This window comes from Trachymyrmex septentrionalis, unplaced genomic scaffold, assembly GCF_001594115.1.
Source record: "Trachymyrmex septentrionalis isolate Tsep2-gDNA-1 unplaced genomic scaffold, Tsep1.0 scaffold62, whole genome shotgun sequence".
In the NCBI taxonomy this organism is placed as follows: domain Eukaryota; kingdom Metazoa; phylum Arthropoda; class Insecta; order Hymenoptera; family Formicidae; genus Trachymyrmex; species Trachymyrmex septentrionalis.
In genome coordinates, this window is record NW_017305800.1 from 325,331 (window position 1) to 337,544 (window position 12,214).

The following is a 12,214-nucleotide window of genomic DNA, read 5'->3' on the forward strand; positions in this document are numbered from 1 at the left end:
CGCGGCACGGTGACGAGCTTCGATGAGGATCGACTCCCGCGCCCGTGTCGCTCTTGCGTATTCCTATTCGGCGACGCGACGTCAACGGTGTCACGGTTCGATAGCCGGATGAACGCCGGCGACCCCGCTGCTTTAGCGGCGTCGGCGGTGCGATCGAGTCCAGGATTGGAAGTACGAATATACGACGAGCTCGTAGATAGACCTCGTATATAGTCACGACGGAGCGATAACGACGATAACCGCGGTGGCCGCGACGTCCGCGCGTGCGACAGGACGCGCATATTTGGTCCCGGATCGGCGGCGGAAGCTTCGTTCCGGGTCGACAATGGCGCGGTGGCCTTGAGGATCGATCGCGCGGGAGCGAGTCGGGTGAACGGTCGGGGTTTCGGTCTGGCGCGATTGAATCCGCGCGATCCACACGCCGCGCGATCGTTTCGCGCGCGCGCGCGCCTACCGGGTGTCTACGATGCGCGGAACGGTAATCGGACAAACGTGTCGTCATCATGTCGAAGAGACACGCCGTCGAGACGTGCGAAAACGCGAACGGAAGTATGTGAATTACGAGACTAAGTCATACACGTAGGGAGGTCGCACAGGCGAGCGTGCTAGGAAAATCGCGTTATTAATGTCGCATTGGTTGCAATAATCCAATAACGGTCGCCGGTTGTCGCCGAAATCATCAACGATCGATCTGTCGGCAGTTGGGTGACCGGAAGCGATCCTCGTCGGACGAGAGAGACAGAGTAATCACCGTTCGTTGAATGGAGTAATGAGCGGGGCCCCTGCGTGGGGCACAGTGCCCCGTCGTCAAAGACGCCACCATCATCACCATCATCATCATCATCAGAAACATCAGAAGCGCGTCCGGGACGACGAATCACGGAACGAAACGCTGGATGAACCCGAGGAGAAACGACCGAAGGTCAACCCGATTTTCCTGTGGGCGTCGCAGCGCGAACAGAAGATCATCGAGGTGAGATGCGAGGACTACGATAAACGTAATCGCATCAAGCTCACCAAGACCGCGCAAGGATGGCGTTCGATACCGCGCACCACGTCCATGTACACGATTGCTCTAGCCGCCACCTGCAAGAAGACGTCGAGCATGGCCGACACGTCGCCGGCCTCCTCGGTCTCGTCGAACGACGAGAAGGAGAACGGCAAACGATGCTCTCTTCAAGAGCCGGCGAGCGCGAGCGCGAGCTCTCTTCGATGCCATCCGCTAATATATTCGCCGAACGGCACGACGAACGGTTTGCTTACTGGCGAAGGCGGAGGCAAAAAGAGGCGAGGGTACGATGAAGAGACGAATCGTCGAGAATATTCCTCTCCCTTGGGAGCTCGCGACAAGGTTAACGATAGCGAGGATAGACAAGTAAATGACAAAGAGGGTAAGAATTGCGAGCAGAATAAGCCAAAGGATTGTTTACCCAATCTGAACAGTGAGGATAGTCAAAGTTGGATCAACCTGCAGAGATTGCAGATGAACAAACTGTTTCAGCCGCGTGTCGTGCTGGAATTGTTGCAACTGTCACAACTTCCCGAGAGCGCGCATCAAAATGTCGTTCACCACGCGAAGAGTAAGGACGCGAAGGCGAATGAGACCAAGCGGATAGAGGAAAGTAACGAGCGGAATGAGGAAAACGCCGTGGAAGAAGAGGATAAAGAGAAAAGGGAACAAGAGATGGACAACGACGAGCAGGAGGAGGAGGAGGAGGAGGAGGAGGAAGAGGAGGAGAGCAGCGAGAAATCGAATCGAATGAACAAGGCGGGTATTCAGGATATATTGAACATGATAGATGCTACAGCCTCGCCCGTTCTCGCCACTGATACTCCCAGTGCCGACTTGCCAGTGGACTCCACCAAGACTTACGAGGTCCTCGACGAGAAGCCATCCGTTGAAAGGCAACAGGTCAAGGACGCGGGGCTTGACGAGAAGAATCAAACAAGAAGTGTACCTAGTTACGAGACTGAAATCGCCGATCAAGACGGCGAGATTGACGATAAGCTGGAGGTGCACGAAGAGAAGATCTTAAAAGATTGCTGCCTGCAGGAGATGGAAGACAGGAAGATCCAAATGGAGAACAATCTCGGGCTTCTTTCGCTGGAGAGTAATGCCGAGACCGTTCCTCCGAATTCCTGCAAAATCGCCGAGGCCGACGGCGGTCTCGTCGTCGGTCGATCAAAATGCAGATCGAAATCTGTCATCACGTGGCAGTCGAGTAAACCGATCGAAGAAGAGGAAGCGCCAGACGAGCCCGGCGACCCGTTGAAGCTCGATTACGACAGCTCGAGAATCCTCGACGCCCTAAGGAACACGCCGGGAATCTCGGTGTCCATAATGAGAAACGACACACCTGAGGTCGGCAAGAATCCGATCGTGTCGCCTGCGAGGCCACCCTCAAAGGCATCTTCGTCCAGCAGGTCGCCCGATTCTCAGGCGGAATGCGTCGAGAAGTTATTGAAGAACGCAAACTTCGACGGTCCGTCCCGTAATCTGCCGGGTCTGTCGATTGTTATACCAAATTACCGCTACAAAAATGTCTCCGATCAACTGACAACCTCACCGAGCATAAAGCAGCGTGTCGAATCGCCCGAAAGCACCGTTAGTTTCAACAAGGTCGACGCGTATCCGGAGGAAATGAAAATGAACGAGTTTCCCCACGAAGAAGACAGAGAAGACGAGGAAGAGGACGAAGACTGCGACTCGCAAGTTATGGAGGACCTTAGACAGCAGAAGGCGGATTCACTAGCGTACGACGGTATCGACGCGGATTACTATAACGGGCACAGTACCAAGAACAATCAGGAGGATCGTAAAATTCTGTTGGAGAAAAAGAGCGATTCCGGCTGGATTGGCTCTGGTAAAAACAGCGAGGCACAGGCCAAAGGTAAGGGATCGGGATATCGAGATCTCGAGCACTTCGACGAACAGGTCCTGGAGGAACTGCGATCCCGCGGCACCGTGGTAGTCTCGCCACAGCCCAGCGGAATTCCTTGCTCTCCCGCGTCCAGGAGACCATCGTCGGCTTATCTCGAGAGATTACTCCCTAGTCCGCCGTGTTCGGTGTCCTGCTCGGAGGACGCCAAGAGCGAAATAACACTCAAGAGCATCCTGGCGTCGTCTAATTGCGCGGATCCGCGAGACTACGAAAGGACAAAGGAGGGAGTGATCCGGTCCGATCAAAGCGCCGATCAGCCCATTTCTCGACCCGCGCACTCGAATATCGATAGAAACGTGAAAAGGACTAATCAGCACAGCTTCCAGGAACGTCTGAACGTTCACAATCAAGAGGTGAGGAACTCTGGCAGGCCAATGTCCAGCGGCGACATCCATAGTACCTTTTATGCGATGACAGAGCGAGCCGCGCCCAAGAGACCAATGTCTGCCGAGTGGCAGGCCGGACAACGGCACAGGAACCAAGCCGTTTATTACCAAAAGACGGTCGATAGAACGAGGGGTCACTTCACCGATCAGGAGCAAGATCAAATCGCTTGCACCACGTCCAGCAGCACCGACAAGCTCCTAGATCCGGCCAGACAGCTCCGCGAACTGATCGAGACTGTCGGCCATCTGATTCCCGATCCTCTCCTAGTTCCTCGCGACTATTTGCCAGGTCTGGCTGCCGCGCCGGCGACGGAGATACCGAAGTTACTAGCCAGCAGACCCGAACTCAGGCTACCCGAGGCCCTTACCAGGCCCGACCTCCTTCGGGATCCCGATCTGCTCGTGATATCGCTGGCGCATTTGCAGCACGTATTGGACCACGGCGAGGGCCCGGTCTCCAGATCGCAACAGTCGCAGCCGTCGCAGCAACCCAGCGCCGTCGTTAACGGCACCATTATCAAAGGGCTGTCTGGCTCGGCGAACGGTAACGGCGCGAAAGACGGCGGGTTCACTGTTATCACTGGCAGACCGAAACTCAGTTGCAAGCCGATTTGCACGTTGATGCCGACGCAGCCCATGGACTTATCGAACGGCGGCCGATCGCGCATCAACCACTGCTCGCCCTTGCTCAGAGTGCGCAGCGGACTGCTTAAGCAGGAGCCGGAAGTGAGCTCTACTGCGAGCTCGCCGGACGAGTCGCAACTATGGCATCCGTTATTTGGCAGGTAAACACATTAATCCTTATGTTTGCTTTTTTTTTTTGTCGCCTTCCACCTTACCACCTCGTCGTCTCAAGTTTCCTCTGCTAATCCGACTCTGCCGAGCAAGCGAAAAAAGACGAACTGATCGTGCAAATAGCACCGTCGAATAATAATATAAATAAGTTAACAGAGATATATAATAATACCGATTGAAATCTAGTAGACTCCAGTGTGAGATCTAAAGATTAAATTTGCTTAGTCATTTTTGAGAAACCGTATCTTGCTTAGGTATTATTTTAGTGTCGATATAATAATAAATTTCGAATGTACAATAATAATAATAATAATTCTCGAATGTTTTATATGTACTTGTAAAAAGCTCAGTACATACTCGGTACATGCTCTGTTTATTAGAAAAAAAGTAGTAAATTTCTACACAGAGGTACAATTTATTTCGATAAAATGCTAAATTAATACGTTTTAAATCGAATCACATATTTATTTCTGTCGAAGTAAACAATTCCATCGATGCTGCGAAAATTGCGAGCAAGTTGCGAATTTGAGGCTGCCCAAGAATAATCGAAATGAAATCGATAGCAATTATTTTCCCGCCGCGGGTTATCTAATCGTATATAAATTACACTGTAATATTTGATACAATCAAACGTCCATTCAGAACGCGATATATATCCGATGAAATGCACGGAGGACGTGCTAGCGAGCGGACGGTACTTCGGATACTATATTTAGAGCGAAAGAGGTGAACGGAGGAAACATAAAAAAAAAAATGAACAAAGTGGCATCGATGCTTCGCGTACTCGCGCGCAAATAGGTCGGCCTTAATAACGATCGTGACGATCCGGGTGCACGAAAACAATGCTGTTGACTCCACATCGAGCGATCGCGAAGGCGAGAGATGAGCAAAGAGACGATAAAGCACGACGACGTTGAAAGAAAATCGACGTCAGAGTTACAGGAATAATAATAATAATAATAATAATTCTCGAATCGTTGACGATCGCAGGAAGGTACGTCTTGATCCCTTTCGTGTCTGCTATTAACACGCGACGATACGTTCGCACGCATGCAAAATATGTCCCTGTCCGGTAAACGATAAAATTTGTATCATTTATATCGACCGTCCGTGATGTGACCTGAGAAATTCATCTTGATGAATATGAATCGCGGGGCGAGAGACATCGCTGCTCCGCGATTCCGTTTGATTCCGCCAATCCCAGGTGAAATCGACGTCGATTCGCGACGACGACGCGATGAACGAAATCGTCGTCGGCGTGACGGGATTCATTTGCATCTTAATACCGACGAACCAGCCGCACTATCGCGACGTGACTAACAAACCTCCACTCGAGGCTTGCCACTCGGGCTTATAACGAGCCGATCGCACGTCGTACGTACATCGACACTGTTAAATATTTAAATTAGATCGAACGACGCCCGTGCGGCAGGATGCCCTTCGCGCCTCCTACGTCGACAAGTCGAACATGATCTACTACCCTTTCCCCGCGGAGGCGGGAAGGATTGATGACCGTCGTTAAACGTAATTAGCAACAGAAATAACGCTTTGTGGAAAAAAAAAAAAAAAAAAAGAAATAAGTCGGGACGATATAGCAAAAGTTTCCACACACATAAAGCTATATTTCAGTAAATTTCCACTCGCTGCTCGTTTTCCAGCTCTTTTATCCTAACTGTCTAACAAAATTTTACGAAGTCCCGCGCGTTCTGCGCGTCGCCTATTCAAAGCTTAGAATAGAATCCTCAAAATTGTGGTACATCGAAATTTTTGGCAACGCTCGCTCGAGATGCGTAGTTTATTTCACGGAGAAAATTTTGATCAGGAAGTCGCCAGTTTCTCGATCCTGCGCGGCAAATACTCGGCTGGCTAATTGACGATCGAGACATCTCTAATTAGGATCGCCTCGATGCACGATTGGATGTATTGGCACAATGTGAAATTGGGTCGTGGCAACGCTTCTCGTCCTATGTTCGTTTGCCTATGCCTAATTTGCTAGCTCGACTACGGCGACGACGACGACGGCGACGACGACGACGGCGACGAAAAAGTTATTGCGCAAGTTCACATATTTAGGATTCATAAGCTTGAGTATAGATTCGAAGGACTGATAAGAATACGTGGGTAGAAAAGATAAGGTTATTCAGTGACTGTAAGTTAATTCTTTACAACGGTCACGCCAGGAAGGACGTCTACGACGTCGCTTCATTTATTATGTTTAGATCGCTTGGAAATTGCTTCGATAAATCAGCCTTGGATTAATTTTATCAGTGTAAGACTGCTACTTTCTCGTTCGTCCTTCAAATGACGTCTAAATTGTATATAACAGAATAACAGGTTTGTTTATTCTTCTTCCCATTCAGAGCAAATGTAACTGTATGTCACGCTGTGATAATAATTTGTTGTTTTATATATATATATTCAAATTTTATACATCCGTCATAATCAAATCATTATTTATTGTTAACAAAAACAGACATTTTTTTATTCGTATTACATAAAAACATATTTTTCAATGTGAGAAGGAAAAAAATGAAGATATATTTTAAATTTATAAGGACATTTTTAAATTTTTGTAATAAATCATACTGTTTTGAAACGAATACAAAGTAAGGCCCGTTATCACAATATATGGTTACCTAAAGATTAAAGGTTACCACAGCGTCAATTCATCGATAAAATTCATTCATGAATTTCTTGGTTACCTTTGTTCTTTAACGTATATTGTAAAATCGGGCCTGAGTCGTGAAACTCATTAATTTTACCTCATCAAGTGACCAATAGAAGATTTCTTGTTTTCGTCGGATGTTTCACGGAAATTGGTGTTCGTCGATTATCGATTCGCCATATCGGAAGAACAGTTTGTATTAACTCTCTCCGTTAATGAAATGCGAGGGACAAAAGGACTTGGTCGGCAATTAATAGACGCGGGTCGTTCTCAAAAGAGACAAAGAGAGACCGACCGGAAAGTCCCGGTCTCTCGGATTACACGGTGCTTGATCGCGCGATCTGCGCGACGTAAACACGAGCACCAGCCAGCACTATACGAGTACACGTTTGCACATGCACGGCCTCGAAAGGCACGGGTCCCGAACGAACGCCCTTTCGCCACGGCAGAGCACTTGTGTAAATAGCATTAGGATGCTACTCTCCAGCGAGCGGACGGACGGCTTTAATGAGAGGGAGAGGTATTAGAGGAGAGCCCTCGTCGTCGTCGTCGTCGTCGTCGTCGTCGTTGTGTGTGACGTCGACACGAACATTCATCGATCGTCGGGCACAGGGAATTCGAAAGCGCGGAGGGTCGTGGAAAGGAGGAGGGTGAAATGCCGGACAGGAAGCAAAAATTTCACCAGGGTTTAACCCTCTCGCGAGCGAACGGCCGGGTGATCGGAGAGAGGCAGGGAGAAATCAATTCGTTATTTCGGTATAAAGATCTCGCTGAGAGGATTACTGTCCCGAGTATTCCTATTATTTTCGAATATTCGGACCTGAATTACGATTAAATTTCACACTGCTGTTCGAATTTCAAATGTTCAGCAGCTCGGTTTGAGCAGAAATGTGTCTGAGCTCTGTTACGTGTACACACAGAAGGTTTTGTTGAAGTACCATAAACATTTGGCTAGGTACATATCTGGAAATAATTTTGTTATAACACATCGAAATAATTACGTTGGAAGCTCAAGCATGATAACGATGCTGGAACATTTTTATATTCTAACAATCGGTTCGAGCATTATATTGTACATGTAATTATTTTGACGGCCAAACAAAATTATTTTTAGATCTGTGTATATCTAGCTGAATTTTTAAATATTTCCGCAAAATTATTGTTTCCGTATAAGAAACGATGATGATTTTAGATTATATAATAAAATAGAGAAAGAGCATACGTACGTAAGAAATGCGTTGAGAAGAATCGCTTTATCTAAGTAAGCAAAAGGCGATATCATATATCTTCGATATGGAGTTACATTGAGCGCATCATGTAACGACAATATTTTTTTTCTATTATTTGTCCATACGGCAGCACAATTCTTGCACAATTCTCTTGCATAATCGCGTCATTCTTCACATGGCAACTGTCGCAGAAAGAGTTGGACTAAAAAAAAATGTCTCAAAGAGTATCGTTCCGATTAGTATTCGTCGTGCAACTTTGTAAATCAACAGGATGTGTAATGTACATCACCCGTTGATAAGATTTTCTGCGTGTGTTGCAAAAAAACACGCGACGTCGTGCAACGTCGGCTTAATCAAGCGATAATTAAAAAAAAAAACAGACATCTCTAGTGTCGTTCTCAATGATATAACGATGAATCAATACGTAGGAAACAGCAGGAAGGGTCGCACATCATCATCCCTGTCTTCGTAATTAATTCACATGCCGGTAGACAGATACAACAAACCATAAAGCGATCTTGATAAACGTAATAGTCGTATATATCGACAAATAAAAAAATATATGTCGAAGTAAGCTTGTGCTCAAATCGTGTCACGAAAAGACGTAATCAAGTATTCTTTTATGTGCAATAAATCTTAAATGATTGCATACGTATTCCACGTATTAAACACGAATATATAATACAGCATTATTAGATTTGAAATTATCAATAGTAACCCAATCCCTTGAAGTTAAATAACATTTTTATTGATTTTATCTTTATTTATTTTATTTTTGTTAAATAACAATTTGGGATAAATAACATGTTGTCAATTTTGTCTTCCATGTGTGCTAGAATGTAAATTAATTTATTTCTGTGGATGGTTTTGAAGTAAACAACGTCCATATTAATGTATACGCATTTACAATTAGTAAAGTTATTCGGATCCGAATTTACTGGAGAAGATGTATCAAATTTAGTGTATTATTTAATGAACTAAATTTACATATTTTCTCAAGTTAAATTTTGTTTAACTTCGTTACTTCAATTTAATTAACGATATATTGATAGAAGCAATATGGCAACCTTTAGAAAGATAACAAATAACTCGAATTAGGTACAACATTCGGCATTACAAATTTAACAGTGTACAGTGAAATTTTTCATCTTGCGATTCTTCGCCTGATTGCATTGAAATAATTTTTCCATAAATTCATAGTGTCCGATCGTGATCGAAAGATCGAATAAATCGAATTCACACGCATCCGCCTGTCTAACTACGATAATAGCTAGCGATATTTTCTCGTGGAATATTGCACACTCCCGTGCCCGATTCTGTCCTACTCCACGATGGAATCCAAGATCTCCCGCCATAGAATTGGATCGGCAGGGACGTAGCTGTCGACGAAAAGATTCGAGAGTCGGCACGATTTACGAGACGTACGATCCGGGATCGGCCGACGCTCGCCGGCCCTGAAGATTCACCTCGCCCACGTCCACGCCCACGTTCCCGCCGCAAGGAGAGGAAGAAACTACGTGAGAGAAAGGAAGACAGGATCGGGAAACGAGTGGAGAGAAAGAGAGAGAAGGAAAGGGATGAAGAAGCGAGCGAAACCGAAAGAGAGATGAAGAGGACGACTCAAAGTCAAAGGAAGAAAAAGTTGCTGGACGGAGAGAGAGAGAGAGAGAGAGAGAGAGAGAGAGAGAGAGAGAGTAGCTCTTGGTCGTTCTCTTCTCCCTTTTTCTCTCTCAGTTCGTCTATCTTCCTCTTTTTCTTTACCCTCCCCAGTTTCTCAACTCAAAGAACATCGTCCTTTTCTCATTCGACGCTCTTCCTTCCGCCTCTCCTATTTCTGCCCAATCTCGTGTAGTTACCTCACTTTCTTCAGCTCGCTTCCTCTATCCATTTCTCTCGTTGCCTCGCTCACCGTTTCTCGTGCCTAGCCTATAATTCGCTTCGACATTCGCGATCCGGGCTGTCCGAGTTTGCGGTATCGCTTATAAAGTCGCCTGTGTCGGTGACGAGCATCGCGACACAGTGATCAAGCCTGGGGGTCATTGGTCCCCTGGGACTGCCACGGGGGGAGACCCCTTCTCTACTGTCTCTTTCCCCCGTCCTGCACTTCCCCGCCAACGCCAGCAATACGTAGGTATATCACCAATGTGAACGCCCCTTTAAAAGCGGATCGATGATCACTAGGAAGTGCGCATACGTCGTTAATTCGCTCCGTCTGTACGAAAGGGTGATAACATCAAATTTTTGGAAGCTATTTTAGGGGAGAAATTCATGAGAGAAAAATTCAGTTTTCATTAAGAGAACAAAATTGTTTTTTTAATTGCACACATAAAGAGACAAATGAAAAGATTTAACGACTTATTTCTACCAATGTAATTAACTTTAATCTCGGTGTAATTTACTGTTTAACCTTTTCTAATTCTTAAAGCTAGAAAGAGATAAAAAGTAAATTAATATTAACGTTAATATCTACATTGGTAGAAATAGGATATTAAAAGGGAGAAAAAGAATCGTGCAATTTATTATATATTCGACGTGCGTGTTTGACAGAAGAAAAGTATCGATCATCCGCGAAACCGAAATATATACTATCGAGGAATGTACTAGTAATCTGAAGGTTATGCTTCCTAGAAAAGAACTCAACTTATAACATGACTATCCATAGGAAGTAAAATTACAACAATCGTATAATGTAGATAACTTCGGGAGAAAGTTGGCCGCCAAGTTCCATCGCTTCCGAAGAATAGGACGCGGAACGAGAGAACTCGAAGCTGAAAGTAACGACTATCGGACGAACGGTGAACTCGATGCACGGTAATCTAAATTCGTTCGACGGAAATCAAGGATTGTAGCTGAGAGTACGTCACATCGGACGCATATAGGATAAATCATTTCAATCTAGGTCAGATAGGTGAAAGAGAAGTGTGAAATCGATCGTATAAGTAAAATCGAAGCGTTGTCTTGCTTATGTCTTGATGAAAATTTTTCTCAGAATTTTTTATATAATTTTTCAGAATGTTTATGTAAATTTCAGATTTTTTCCGAATTTCTAAACAATTTTATAACTTATTGAGAAACTTCTCAGATTTTTTTATACAGATTGTGACATTTTTCAGAAGCTGTCGAGCTCTTTTCTAAAATTTTCCATACATGCGAATTGTGAAATATTCTAAGATTTCTGAGATTTCTCATTTTATAATTTCTGATAAAATCTTACAAAGTCTAAGACAAAGAAAAAAGTTTAAGATATTTTTTTCAGAAATCGTAAGATGTGAGAGAAACCTCTGAACTTTTTAAATGTTTCAGAATTCATATATATTCTCCTCAGTATTTTTGAAAAGTATTCCAATTTGCGTAAAAACTCGGAGGAAAATTTTCACCCATGGTCTACAGTTCCCTCGCTAAAAAGTTCTATTGTTCAAGAGTGCGCGTTCTACGTACCCATTATTCATTAATGATGTTACTCTCGAAGCCTTTTTCATTTCTTATTTAAGCAGAAGGACATGTGGCACTGTTCGCCTCTAAGTTTTTCTAAAAGATAGCGTATGCATATTTAATGCGTGCCGGACATTCGCGTCAGACATTCGCGTGCGGTGCTAAATAATGAAAATAGGAAATCGGACATCGATCGTTAGAAAATCTACTCGTCATCAAGTCGACGTCATCAAGCCACCGTTGTCACGTGACCTTGAAGTATTTACGCAATGAGAGAGCCAAGGCGGAACGGGAACACGCATACTACGCACCACGTGCCATCGCTCTTTGCGACGCAAGAGATTTGTACTTACTCCTTCATTAGCACACGGCCGCTCTCGCGGATCAATGCACGCACATTCTCACAGCGCGAACAATGGCCTGTGTTCTTTGTGTTCAGAGGCGCTAAATGCGTCCCTCTAATTCCGCGAGCATATGCGAGAATTGTGAGTGCAGGTACGAGAAAATCAGATACCGGCTATAATTAACGTCAAATGTGTAGCATCGCCGTATGAATGTACGCTTATCTATAATTACATCGCCTGTCTTGTATATTATATAAATCTAATACTTTAGTCATTCGGATGAAATTTTTCACAGATATAAACTAATATAATTCATCAAATCGACAATTCTGATTTCTTTCGATAATTCGTAAGGTATCTTTTCAATAATTGAAATTAGACGTTTACTTTATATATATATATATATATATATATATATATA

The 12,214-nt window shown here is 44.8% G+C and overlaps 1 protein-coding gene across 3 annotated transcripts in view; it reads left to right on the forward strand.

Annotated features, from left to right (window-relative positions):
* The first annotated feature begins 294 nt into the window (after nucleotides 1-294).
* LOC108752955 overlaps nucleotides 295-12,214 on the forward strand; it is a 22,687-nt gene continuing 10,767 nt past the window's right edge. For all 3 annotated transcript variants that reach the window (XM_018494214.1, XM_018494215.1, XM_018494216.1), the window contains exon 1: nucleotides 295-4,113. In XM_018494214.1, the coding sequence (XP_018349716.1) occupies nucleotides 770-4,113 (3,344 nt within the window). In that variant the 5' untranslated portion in view covers nucleotides 295-769. The remainder of the gene's footprint in view (nucleotides 4,114-12,214) is intronic.